At 37.7% G+C, this 13,604-nt stretch overlaps 1 protein-coding gene across 1 annotated transcript in view; it reads right to left on the bottom strand.

Moving 5' to 3' along the window:
- The window catches only part of LOC140187981 (protein unc-13 homolog A-like), a 289,194-nt gene that overhangs the window by 57,635 nt on the left and 217,955 nt on the right, over window positions 1–13,604 (bottom strand). The window contains exons 25-27 of the mRNA XM_072243844.1: window positions 11,377–11,511; window positions 5,901–6,034; window positions 932–1,017 (exon numbers count right to left, since the gene is read on the bottom strand). Coding sequence (XP_072099945.1) covers window positions 932–1,017; window positions 5,901–6,034; window positions 11,377–11,511 — 355 coding nt within the window. The remainder of the gene's footprint in view (window positions 1–931; window positions 1,018–5,900; window positions 6,035–11,376; window positions 11,512–13,604) is intronic.

Raw genomic sequence — 13,604 nt, 5'->3', positions numbered from 1 at the left:
ACAAAAGTAGCTTTAAAAAAACCCAGGGCAGCAAAATAGTGTAGCAGTTACATAATCTGTAAAAGTCTGGCCTCAGTTAATCTGTCTGTATCTTCCTCCAGGACACTCTGATTGCTCCCTACTTTAGATAATCTGGATACCTGTCCTGATTCCAAATAGGCAACATGTGATACACCACTATCTACAGTTACCCAGCTGTCAACATATCTCAAAACTTCTTAGCCAACCCTAATCACAATTTTTAGGTTTTTAGAAAAACATAAACATTGTTCCCTCTCTGGTAAAGGTATTAGAACCATTTCGAACAAAGGGATATTATTTCTTATTATTTATTTAGAAATATAGCATGGAACAGGCTCTTCCGACCCATGAACCACACCACCCAGTGAACCTACTTAATCCCAGCTCAAATGTGGACCATTTACAATGACCAATTAACCAACTAACTGGCATGTCTTTGAACTATGGAAGGAAATAGGAGCACCCGGACGAAACCTATGCGATCACAGGAAGAATGTACATACTTCTTACAGACAGCGCCAGATTTAAACTCCGAGTTCTGATGCCCTGAGCTGTAATAGCATTGTGCTAACCACTACACTACTGTGGTGCCCTTTCTGAAGCATTCAACTCCTAATTAATCTGTGCTGCATATATTACTTTATCCCACTTCAATTAAGGCACAATTGTAAAGATACACCTATAAATATATAATTAATGTTAGGAGGTTAATGAATGAAAATCCCAAAATTAAATATATATTTAGATGACTTGTATGCACAAAAAACAAAATTATTTCTCCAAACTATGTGAGGAATAAAGTAACATTATGGCTTTGTTGTTGAGTGTAGGTACCATATTTTTCCACAAATGAGTGAACGATTGGCACATTTTCATAATTTGTAAGTAAGAAATACTAAAATAGTACAACCTTCCATTGCATACTTCATGTCCTGGGCAAAAAGGTTCCACATCACTTCTGCACTTATCTTTCCCACATTCAGTTCCTGTGGAAACCTAAAAACAAAGGAACATACAGCAGACTGAAATGATAAAGGGTGATAAAGTATTACTTTTGTTTTCCTTAATGATGAATTCCACAATTAAAAATGAAAATACATATCATGATACATTCAGCATAATCAGTACAAACATAGTGTTACAAAATTTAATCACCACTTCTTACCAGGATTAACCTACAAGAACATAACTGCTAGTAAAATGTTGCAGTTGCAGACATTAACTTGTGATAGTCATAGTAGTCATAGTCATACTTTATTGATCCAGGGGGAAATTGGTTTTCGTTACAGTTGCACCCTAAATAATTAAATAGTAATAAAACCATAAATAGTTAAATAGTAATATGTAAATTATGCCAGGAAATAAGTCCAGGTCCAGCCTATTGGCTCATGGTGTCTGACCCTCCAAGGGAGGAGTTGTAATGTTCGATGGCCACAGGCAGGAATGACTTCCTATGACGCTCTGTGTTGCATCTCAGTGGAATGAGTCTCTGGCTGAATGTACTCCTGTGCCCAACCAGTACATTATGTAGTGGATGGGAGACATTGACCAAGATGGCATGCAACTTAGACAGCATCCTCTTTTCAGACACCACAGTCAGAGAGTCCAGTTCCATCCCCACAACATCACTGGCCTTACGAATGAGTTTGTTGATTCTGTTGGTGTCTGCTACCCTCAGCCTGCTGCCCCAGCACACAACAGCAAACATGATAGCACTGGCCACCATAGACTCGTAGAACATCCTCTGCATCATCCAGCAGATGTTAAAGGACCTCAGTCTCCTCAGGAAATAGAGATGGCTCTGACCCTTCTTGTAGACAGCCTCAGTGTTCTTTGACCAGTCCAATTTATTGTCAATTCGCATCCCCAGCTATTTGTAATCCTCCACTATGTCCACACTGACCCCCTGGATGGAAACAGGGGTCACCAGTACCTTAGCTCTCCTCAGGTCTACCACCAGCTCCTTAGTCTTTTTCTTTTTTTTAATATAATTTTTATTGAGTTTTCGAAATGATTACATAGAATGATATCTACCCTTCCCCCTCCCCTTAACCCTCCCCCCCCCCCAATATATACCCCTACCTGAAAAAAAAAGAAAAAGAAAGAAGAAAGAAGAACTGCCTGGATATTGGAAAGTTTCCACATGCTCCATGGGATTCAAAATAAATTTAGTATATTTATTACTTTCCCCAAGGGACCAACATCTTTATCATCGGAGCAACTAAATATGCTATCCTATCTTTTGTAAATATGGGCACCAAGTATTCAAAAATGTATCATATTTATCTCTTAAATTATAAGTAATTTTTTTGACAACTAGAAATTTCATTATTCCAACGATCCATACTTAAATACGAATCCGATTTCCAAGTAACCGCTATAGCCTTCTTAGCTACTGCCAATGCACTTTTTATAAGTTCTTTCTGATATTTATTCAGTTTAAGTTTCGGTTTTATCCCTTCAATATCACCTAATAGAAATAATACAGGGTTATGTGGAAGTTGAGTTCCAGTAATTTGTTCCAATAAAACTTAAATTTATCCAAAAAGGTTGAATTTTGGAACAAGACCAAGTAGAATGTAAGAAAGTACCAATTTCTTGATTACACCTAAAGCATTGATCAGATAAGTTTGAATTTAATCTGTTTATTTTTTGTGGTGTAATATATAATTGGTGTAAAAAAATTATATTGTACTAATCTAAGTCGTACGTTTATTGTATTTGTCATACTGTCAAGACAGTCTTGACCAATTTGTTTCATCAATATTAATATTCAGATCTGTTTCCCATTTTTGTTTTGACTTGTAGTTCTTTGTTTAATTGTCTATGTTTTTGAATCAAATTATACATAAAAAAAATAAATTTTTAAATTTTTCCTTTTTGAATTAAAATTTCAATTTCATTGGGTTTTGGCAAAAACATTGTTTGATCCAGTTTGTCTTTTAAATAAGCCCTTAATTGAAGGTAACAAATGAAAGTGTTATTTGATATTTTATATTTATTCATTAATTGTTCAAATGACATCAATATACCTCGTTCATAACAGTCTCCTATAGATCTAATCCCTTTTTGGTACCAATTATATAAAAGTTGATTATCCATTATAAAAGGAATAAGTCTGTTTTGAATCAAAGGTCTCCTTGCTAATAAAGATTTCTTTATTTCATTATCAACGTTTATCTTATTCCATAGATCAATCAAATGTTTTAATATAGGAGATTCTTTCTTTTCCCGTATCCATTTAGATTCCCATTTATATATAAAATCTTCGGGTGTATTTTCTCCCATTTTATCTAACCTGAGTCTTTTTCACATTAAGCTGCAGATAATTCTGCTCACACCATGTGACAAAGTTTCCTACCGTAGCCCTGTACTCAGCCTCATCTCCCTTGCTGATGCAAAAACTTCTGAAGATGACAAGACTCTGTGCAGTAGTTGAAATCCGAGGTGTAAATGGTGAAAAGAAAGGGAGACAAGACAGTCCCCTGTGGAGCCCCAGTGCTGCTGATCACTCTGTCGGACACACAGTGTTGCAAGCACACGTACTGTGGTCTGCCAGTCAGATAATCAAGAATCCATGACACCAGGGAAGCATCCACCTGCATCGCTGTCAGCTTCTCCCCCAGCAGAGCAGGGCGGATGGTGTTGAACGCTCTGGAGAAGTAAAAAAAACATGACCCTCACAGTGCTCGCTGGCTTGTCCAGGTGGGCGTAGACACGGTTCAGCAGGTAGACGATGGCATCCTCAATTCCTAGTCGGGGCTGGTAGGCGAACTGGAGGGGATATAAGGCCTGACCATAGGCCGAAGCAGCTCCAGAACAAGTCTCTCCAGGGTCTTCATGATGTGGGAGGTCAATGCCACCGGTCTGTAGTCATTGAGGCCGCTGGGGCGCAGCGTCTTCGGCACAGGGACGAAGCAGGACATCTTTCACAGCACAGGAACCCTCCAGAGCCTCAGGCTCAGGTTGAAGACATGGCGAAGTACTCCACATAGCTGAGGGGCACAGGCTTTGAGCACCCTGGTGCTGACACCATCCGGTCCTGCAGCCTTGCTTGGGTTGAGACGTTTTAACTGTCTTCTCACCTGTTCAGCTGTGAAGCCCACCGTGGTGGTTTTGTATGGGGAAGGGGTATAGTCATGAGAGCAGGGTGGGGGACTGTGAGGAGGGGTAGGAGGAGAGAATGGAATATGTGTTGGTTGGGGGTTCAGGTTGATGGGAATCACCTGAAGTGCTGACCACTCACTGATGGCTCCACCAGAGCCCTATCACACAATATAAATAGAAACACAACCGATAAATTATTCCAAAATGTTATGCCTGGCTTTCCTGCTGGACATGATTACTGCTGGATAAGTTGCCCTCCAAGTTACATGCCATTACATGTTGTAAATACGTATTTATTTAGATATACATCACGAAACAGGTCCTTCCGGCCCAACAAACCACAATCAGCAATCCACTGATCTAACCCTAGCCTAATCACAGGACAATTTACAATGACCAATTAACATACTAACTGGTATGTCTTTGGACTGAGGAACCCAGAAAACCCGCAGGAACTCATGCGATCATGGGGAGAACATACAAACTTCTTACAGATAGCACTGGAATTGAATTCCGAACTCAGGAACACCCTGAGATGTAATAGTGTTGTGTTAGCCTCTACATTACAGTGCCAATATGGAGCAGATTTATCATTACCGGGTTAGAATCCTGGACCACATACCCAATAGCAGTAGGCAACATGTGATACTCCACTATCAACAGTCACTGAGCCATCAACAGTATATCAAAATCCACCAACTCCTTAGCCAACCCTAAGTACAGTTTTTAGGAAAATCATTTAACATCGTTTTCTCGTCAAGGTATTCGAACCACTTAGAGCCTAAGGATATTATTTTTAAATTATGGAGACTTTTTGAAGCATTCAACTTCTAACTCAATACATACCTTCCATTAAGCAAATTTTTCTCCCTTCCTCTATTCTCCACTCTGATCCCTTACCACTTTTCACCTGCCTACCAGTTCCCCCAGGTCCCCTCCTTCTTCACTTTCTCCTATGGTCCACTCTCCTCTTCCATCAGTTTCTTTCTTCTCCAGCCTTTGACCTTTTCCATCCACTTGGCTTACCTATCACCTTTCAGCTAGCCTCCTTCCCCACCCCCCACCTTTTTATTCTGGCATCTTACCTCTTCCTTCTCAGTCCTGAGGTGGTGTCTTGGCCCGAAATATCAACTATCTATTCATTTCCATAGATACTGCCTGACCTGCTGAGCTCTTCCAGCATCTTGTGTGTGTTGCTCTGTATATTTCATTTCCATTAAGACACAATTATAGAGACACTTTTATAAATGTACTACGTATAAAGAGTACTTTTACCTCAAGCATATGGCTATTCTAGACTGAGCTCATTTTCCAGATTCTCAATGCTGCTTACAGAGGAGCAATAAATGATAGCCTTACCAATCAACCCTTTGAAACACAGACAACTATGTTTGTTATGAGCAATGTGACAGTTTATTTTTATATATAGGAAGGAAAGTATATAATTGCATGCTGCTGTTGCCAATAAATAAAATGACTGATCATTGAAACATTGAAACTATCATATCTTAAGTTAAATATTGCTATAATGAAATAGAAAAGATATTTAGCCTGGTGTCTTTGGATTAATTCAACAAGCCACTAAAGATAAGAATCATATATTTTGCCTTCCATTAATTTTTATCATGGCAAATGGGTGACTAGCAAAAACTACAATTTTAGTCTTTAGGCAATTAAATATCTGCTTTAAGATGCAGTATGTAATTTATAATCATATATTCTACAACACATCATAACTGAAAGGTATACAAAAATAGCATACAGATACTTACTGATTGAGGCAGTGTGTGTATGAATTCTTGTCCTCTTCTATGATAGAAACAATGAGTGTGATGAGTTTGGACCAAAAATCCAAATTCCTGATGCTAGGTCCTTGTTCTTCTGGGGGAATCTCAGCCTTTTTATTCTAAAGAATCAAACAAAATTAGATGGGTACAAAACTGCCTTTATTTAGTAAATGAGAGATCGCCATGCTAGAGACATCTGTTAAATTAAACTGTCATTGTGGCAAATGTTGAGTTAAAATGCTACTCCTTTTCTTTCTCCTTTTCAATAATGGACAACACCAAAATTGCCATAACTACCCAAACATTAGATTTTTCCTTTCATTCTAGGTATCAAAAGATGTTGGAATAGAACATCACATTTGCTTTTAATTAATTCTTGCACTGAAATCTTTACAAAATAATACAAAATAGTTCACTTAAGAAAAATTATTTTGTAAAGATTTCAGCACAAGTGCACCAGTGAAGCCTCGCTTGGAGTACTGTGAGCAGTTTTGGGCTCTGTTTTTAAGAAAGGATGTGCTGACAATGGAAAGGGTTCAAGGAAGGTTCACAAACATGATTCTGGGATTGAAAGGCTTATTATATGTGGAACATTTGCTGGATCCAGGCCTGTACTCACTGGAATTCAGAAGAATGAAGGGGATCTCATTGAAACCTATGGAAATGTTGAAAGGCCTAGATAGAGTGGATGTGGAGAGCATGTTCCTTATGGTGGGGGAGTGTAGGACCAGAGGACATAGCCTCAGAATAGAGGGATGTCCATTTAGAACAGAGATGAGGAATTTCTTTAGCTACACAGTGGCGAATCTGTGGAATTCATTGGCACAGGTGGCTATGGAAGCCAAGTTATTGGGTGTATTTAAGCAGAGACTGATAGATTCTTGATTAGTTAGGGCATGAGGATTAAGGGGAGAAGGCAGGAGATTTTGGCTAAGAGGGAAATGGATCAGCCATGATGAAGGTCTAAATGCAATACTGTTAACAATGGACAAATGATTATTCATTAGTGTGAATGCATTTGTATATTGCCCACTAATGAGGTCCCATTTTCAGATTCCTTCACTGCAGGAGGAAAGACATTTATCCATTATTAAAATGCTTTGTAAACCTCTTAGTAGGAGCAGATATAAATTGAAAGGACTAGCACAGGCAAGAAAAAAATCAAATTTTGTTCAGTTTTGTGATACAAGGAGGATCCTGATAACTAAGAGAAGTGCTGGAAATATGGAATAAAACAAGCAAACATTTTATGTGAGTTATGCAGTGAATTAATAATGAAATATTATAATCAACCAACTAAAGTTTAACATTAAAAAAGATTTTTAAATTAAAAGGTTTAAGCTGTTAAGTATTTACTTTATTCACTATGGCCAATACTACCTGTAGATATTAAGATTAAAAGACTCTTAAGTTCTTATAATTCATATATTTATTTTTCATTGGCTTTAAGAGTTATACATTGAAAGATTTGTATAACATGGTCTCATGGTCTTTATACAAGATTGCTTTTGAGGTCCTGTCATATAATAAATATAGCTGCATTTATTTTGCCTCAATCACACATTCTCTATGCAAATATAAAACCAAGGCAGGTTTTTATCATATGCCACCAATACAGTTGACAGGTGCTAGTGTGATTTTTAGGATGGAATGATCCCAGTTCTCATCAGAACTCATTCTGGAACAGATTGATACAAAAGAAAAGTTAAACAAGCAATGCAAGATATTTACTCGTTCATGTACACTCAGACCCTGTTTAACACTTGGGATGCCTTTCTCGGAGGTGGAGCGCTATGCCGGGTTTTAACTTTATGTAAATGGACGTGTGCCTGACTGAAAAAAAATCAAACTCGAGATATATGATCTATTATTTTATCGTGGAGTAACAAGCATGCAAACAGGTCTAATCTGTACATCAGTGGAGCAGGAACAAATAGCAGCAGCAGCGGAGGGAAGCGGGGGGCAGTTACATCTTAGAGGAGGGACCAGACTGTGCATCCACCTCTAACTTTGGCTTCTTCTTCAAGTAGGTATAGAGATTTGACTACCTTTTTTTAGACTGCCTCTCATGAAGCAGTTTTCGGTAGCAGGAAAACATGTTGAGAACATCTCTCTTTGCCTTATTGCTTTGCTCCCAGTCAGGATCATTATCGATCAACGTCGACGGTACCTCTTCCTATACATGGTGCCTGGCCTGCTGCATTCACCAGCATTTTTTGTGTGTGTTGCTTGAATTTCCAGCATCTGCAGATTTCCTCATATTTGGTCCATGATCTGTGAGATTATGGTGATGCTAATGCTGAGGAATTTTGTGGTGAGGTTTCTTGCTGGTGTTTCCTCTTCTCCATCCGTATCCTCAGATTAACATCCTCTAATCCTGCTTCACTGGCCAGTTCAATGATGTTTTGAATGACTGGTTCCGCCTGAAATCCTAGGATGTTGCCATAGCTTCTTCCACACTCTATTCATGCAATTTGAAGCTACTTCACCCCAGGGTGCTCTGATATTGTCTACAGCTTTCATGATGTTGTATTTTCAGATGTACTATCCTTACTGGAAATTGCAGGCCATTTTCCAGACAGTGAAAAAAGTGGAATAAATTGGTGAGAGAGCAAGAACATTTACACATGCGGGGGAGTCAGAGTGTGAACTAATATGCAATTGGCTGGGACTGCCTCACAGTGTATGTAAAAAATCTCATTGGTTGACTGAATGTTTACTTTAATGGCAGCCACTCTAGAGAAGTTTTAAGTGTTGTTTAGAATGAATTTTTGGCATTTAAAAAAATTTAAATAAAGAATTGAATAACTGCATTGCAACGAATCAACGCCATGCGTGGTAGAGTTATGCCAGGTCTGAATGTATTTCTGTTAATATTTTGTCAATCAAAAAGAAAATTGCTCAAATAGCAAAAGGTTTGAGTTTTGAAGGTTAGCAAAAGCACAAGGTCAAAAAGTGTGTTCAGGAACCATACTGAAGTTTGCATTAAAACTTGGGAGACATGGAAAGGACAATTTAATATATAGTGCCAAATAAATAAACCAAACTTTGTGGACTCAGTACAGAATGACTTATTAAAGTTCTGTGACTCTGAGCATTTACTTGTTAAAGTACAGAGTAAATAAAACAAATTATTTATCTTAGAGAATGAAAGTACTTTTTTTGTGTGCAGATATTTCACCTTCCAGAACTATTTAGAGATATTACAAGAGTGCAGAATACACTGGTCAAGATAAGAATGCCAGTCTCTGAGATACAAAATCTCTTGCTGCATAAAATCCAACATGGGAGAATGAGGCCTGCTAAGGAAGAGCTGCTCATTAAACTTTTGAAGGAATTAAAGCCAGGGTGTTTCTAATCTCTTAGGTTGATGTAAAGGATCCAGCCCAACTATTTCAAATAGCAGGGATGTTCAATCCAGAGTTTTCAGTACTATTTATAACATGATCAAGATGACAAGAGAACAATTTTTCTGATTTGGATTGGTTTGCTATTTTTTCTAATTTTGTAAAAGTGACTAAACTTCACTAGTACTTCAGTTGTAAAGGTGAACACAGTACATAATTAATTTACATTAAAATATGTGACGTAAACAAGATACAACAATAGCGTAGATGGTAAAATTTTGAAAGAACAAATCTTGAATTGCGTGAAATATTAAATGTGGAGAAATTGCCAAGTTGAATTAATGCACCAAATATTTATAGCTTGAAATATATCATTTGTTACAGTTTTACGTAGCAGCAAACCAAGACAGCAAATAGTTTCTGATACTGGATAAAAACCCCAACAACAGTATGGAAATTTATTGTATACTGAAGGCACATTTACTCACAAATCACTTTCTACATAAGTTCAAACAATGGTTCACAGTTTCTTTGTTAGAAATAAAACTAGGAATTATGCAAAGCAGAACGAATTGCAATAGCAACAGAATATCACAAGCTGTGGGACAATGGAATCTTCTTTTCTTGTGATACATCCCTGAATTGGAATATAACACCAACAAAGCAATTTGTAATGGTCAAACACACTTTATTGATTTATTTAGAGATAGAGGGCTGAACTGGCCCTTCCAGCCCAATCAGCTGCGCTGCCCAGCAACCCACCTATTTAACCCTTGCCTAATCACAAATCACACAAAATCTTACAATGACCAACTAACCTACTAACCCATACGTCTTTGCACTATAGGAGGAAACTAGAGCACCCAGAAGAAACCTGTGCATTCATGAGGAGATTTTACAATCTACTTAGAGATAGTAGTGGAAACACCAAACACCAAAGTGCCGCAAGCTGTAATAGCTTCACAGTAACCGCTACGCTACCGTACTATACTTAATTACACAGGCAAGCAGAAAGCCTTCCAATGCCAGGTATTTAATCCTTTTTACATGGAGCCAAGTCTCTTTGAATATGCATCATCACTGCAAATTATATGACAGCTCATGGTCTCAGTTAGCTTCTGTGTTTGACTGGATTTTGGAGCACATCATAAATGTGAGAGATTCTGCAGGTGCTGGAAATTCACAGGAACCTTTGAACAGTTCATGGTCTCAGTCACTCTGCATGCTACTCTGGATTTCCAGCACCTACAGAATCTCTTGTGTTTATGATTCCAAAATTGAATTTTGTGCCTCTAATGTGTTGGACTAGACTTGATCTCATATATGCAGGTTCAAAGTTATAAAGGCAGCCTTAAGGGAATTTCATACATCTAACACTATACCATCTAATTACTTTTAATGGAATAAGGCCACAAGTCACCATGATCATTGAAAGCGGATGCCCAGTGCAGTTAATGAGGAATAATTTTATTAATATGCGCAGCCTTTCCAAAATATCTGGGTATTTTGATGAAAATGCTACGGAAAATTAATTTTAATTTCTTTAAGTGCACTTCTGTTTTAATGTCTCTGCCACAGTTAAAAATATGAGCATGGGCTGAAAGGATATGCTCATTTCAGACTAATAAAACTCAATGGCATCATAAACACAAGAGATTCTGCAGAAGCCAAGCAGAATTCTTCAGGCCAAGACCTTTCATCAGAACTGGAAAGGAAGGGACAAGAAGCCAGAATAAGAAGATTGGGGGAGGGGAAGGAGTACAAGCTGGCAGGCAAAAGGTGAGACCCATGGTGAGGGGGAAGGTGGGGGTGTATTAAGAAGCTGGGAAGGTAATAGGTAAAAAAATATAAAGGGCTGGAGGAGGAATCTAATGGGAGAGGACAGAGAACTATGGAAGAAAGAGAAGGGGGACCAGAAGGAAGTGAGAAACATTAAGAAAGGGCTGAAGAGGAAGATGCCTAAAGTATCATAAACTGTGCACATCTAGAAAAGAGACCAGTAAAAGTAGAAACAAAGGGTGCACTCAAATCAAATAAAAAGCTGCAAAGTCTTTATAGCTTGTTTGTTTACTCTGCATCAAACAGTGAAGTTTACAAATAGGATATAAACTTACTGGATCAGTCTGGTATTCTCGGCTGTACAACTCATGGCAGTTGTTGAAGATGTATTCATAAGTGGAATTCAAGCAGGCTTTCACACAATCTTTCACAACCTGACTGGCCCTTGGTGGACTCTGCAACTCCTGGACCTGAAAGGATGAAATAAGTCTGAACATATTACAATATTTCAATGGTCCTTTTAAATACTTTCAAATAGTACTATTAGAGTCAGAAACATTAGAGCGCGTACAGAGCCCTTCAGCCCATCTAGTCCATGCTGAATCATTAATCTGCCTAGTCCCATTGACCTGCACCCAGACCTTAGCCCTCCGTAACCCTCCCATCCATGTACCTTGCAAAATTTCTCTTAAATGGACAAATCGAACCTGCATCCACCACTTGTGCTGGCAGATTGCTCCACACTCTCACTACCCTCTGAGTGGAAAAAAACCATTAATGATGTATAAGAATCATTATCATCAAATCTGAAAGGCATACTCAGCTGGATATTATTTGTTTTAATAAAAAGCATTTATTCATACATTGAGCAATAACATAATTATGTTATTGCTCAATGTATGAATAAATGCTTTTTATGCATAGACTGTCTGATCTTTTTTAATTAAATAATTAGGAAATCACAAGGCATGATAATATCTTGGGAAACAGCCATTCATAAAGTGGAGGTAGTTACCAATTTTCATTTCATTTTTTTTTCCTTCCTCAACTTGAATCTGATTCATCCACACCCTAAATTGAGCCAATGCATTTATCCTCTTTTTCCAGACATTCACATTGGATCATGTTATTACATAGATTCTTCCTGAATGATACATTTATTTTCCTCTCCAAAGAAACAATGCTTGGTTGGATAATATTTGTGAAAGAATTCATCGGCACAATTATGCAACACACATCTTAATTTGATCTTCACACCCATCCAGGTACTTTGGTAATAATAAACTGAGTTTCTGATCTTGTGCAGCATTATTCATTGCCAGTGGGGAGAGATATAATGAATGCTTCCTGGTCCTAGCTCAAAGAAAGTAAGTACATATATATCACCATATATTACCCTGAGATTCATTTTCTTGCAGACATTCACAGTAGAACAAAGGAATACTATAGAATCAATGAGAAACTACATACAAAGATTACCACTTCATCTCACCATGTAAATACTAGACTGCACAATGGTGTTCTAGGATTGGATATAAATAAAGAAAGGGTGGACACTGATGTTATCTCTCAATGCTACACAAAGATTTGAGCTTTACAGGTCAGGAGCTCAAAGTACTCTGTCATCTGAATTTAGATTATGTCTCAGTTTCAGTAGCAGACCAAAGGATTCTTGTTTGGTCATCTTCATATAATTTATTTAGAGGTGCAGCACAGAACAGGCCCTTCCGGCCAATGAGCCGCATCACCCCGCACCCACCTACTTAACCCTAGCCTAATCACAGGACAATTCACAATGACCAATTAACCTATTAACTGATATGTCTTTGGACTGTAGGAGGAAAACAGAGCACCTGAAAGAAACTCACTCTCTATTTAACATGCATACAGTTTACAAAACTGGCAAAAAAAAAATTAAGGTGATGTGCCATTCCTCATCATTCCAAAATTTCTCATCATCTTCTTTAGTCTATAACAAATAACATGATTGACCAAGTGGCTGTGGACAGTGGTAACAGATATTATTTCATATTTGATACCAGTGATGTTTCTTGCTATCCTTTCAACAATGGACAGAATTAGTGTTAGTTTATGTCAACTATCGTAATGTGCAATGCTTGAAGCACTAATAATTGCTAATAAAGTATTTTAATTATGGTAGAAGAGAAAATACCAGACAACCGTTACTACTGAGGGCAACTGATAATCCAGGTGAAAACTACAATAAAAACACATCAAAATGTTTTTATTACCAAGTCCAAGAAATGAAATTTTCAGAAACAAAAAACCCTCATTTATAGTAAGAATGTAGTACTATATTATGAAAACATTTAAAGGGGATTTTAAATAAAAAGAGGCATTTTTGTCAGTGATTTGATCACCAGCTGCAAGTAAACAAAGTTAAATCTCACAAGTATCCAGTTTCTTACTACAGTAATAAATGATTCCTATTAGTTTGCTTGTATTCTAAGAATAGCTCTGTTTTAACAGCCCCTTTTGTAAGTCCTATATTTGTTCAGAATTTCAGTAGAAGAAATTTGCCTTGTTGATTCAGAACATGGTG

The sequence above is a fragment of the Mobula birostris genome, chromosome 26 (assembly GCF_030028105.1).
Source record: "Mobula birostris isolate sMobBir1 chromosome 26, sMobBir1.hap1, whole genome shotgun sequence".
Lineage (NCBI taxonomy): Eukaryota > Metazoa > Chordata > Chondrichthyes > Myliobatiformes > Myliobatidae > Mobula > Mobula birostris.
Note: the sequence above shows the minus strand (reverse complement) of the source record. Positions and strands in the feature narration are given on the sequence as shown.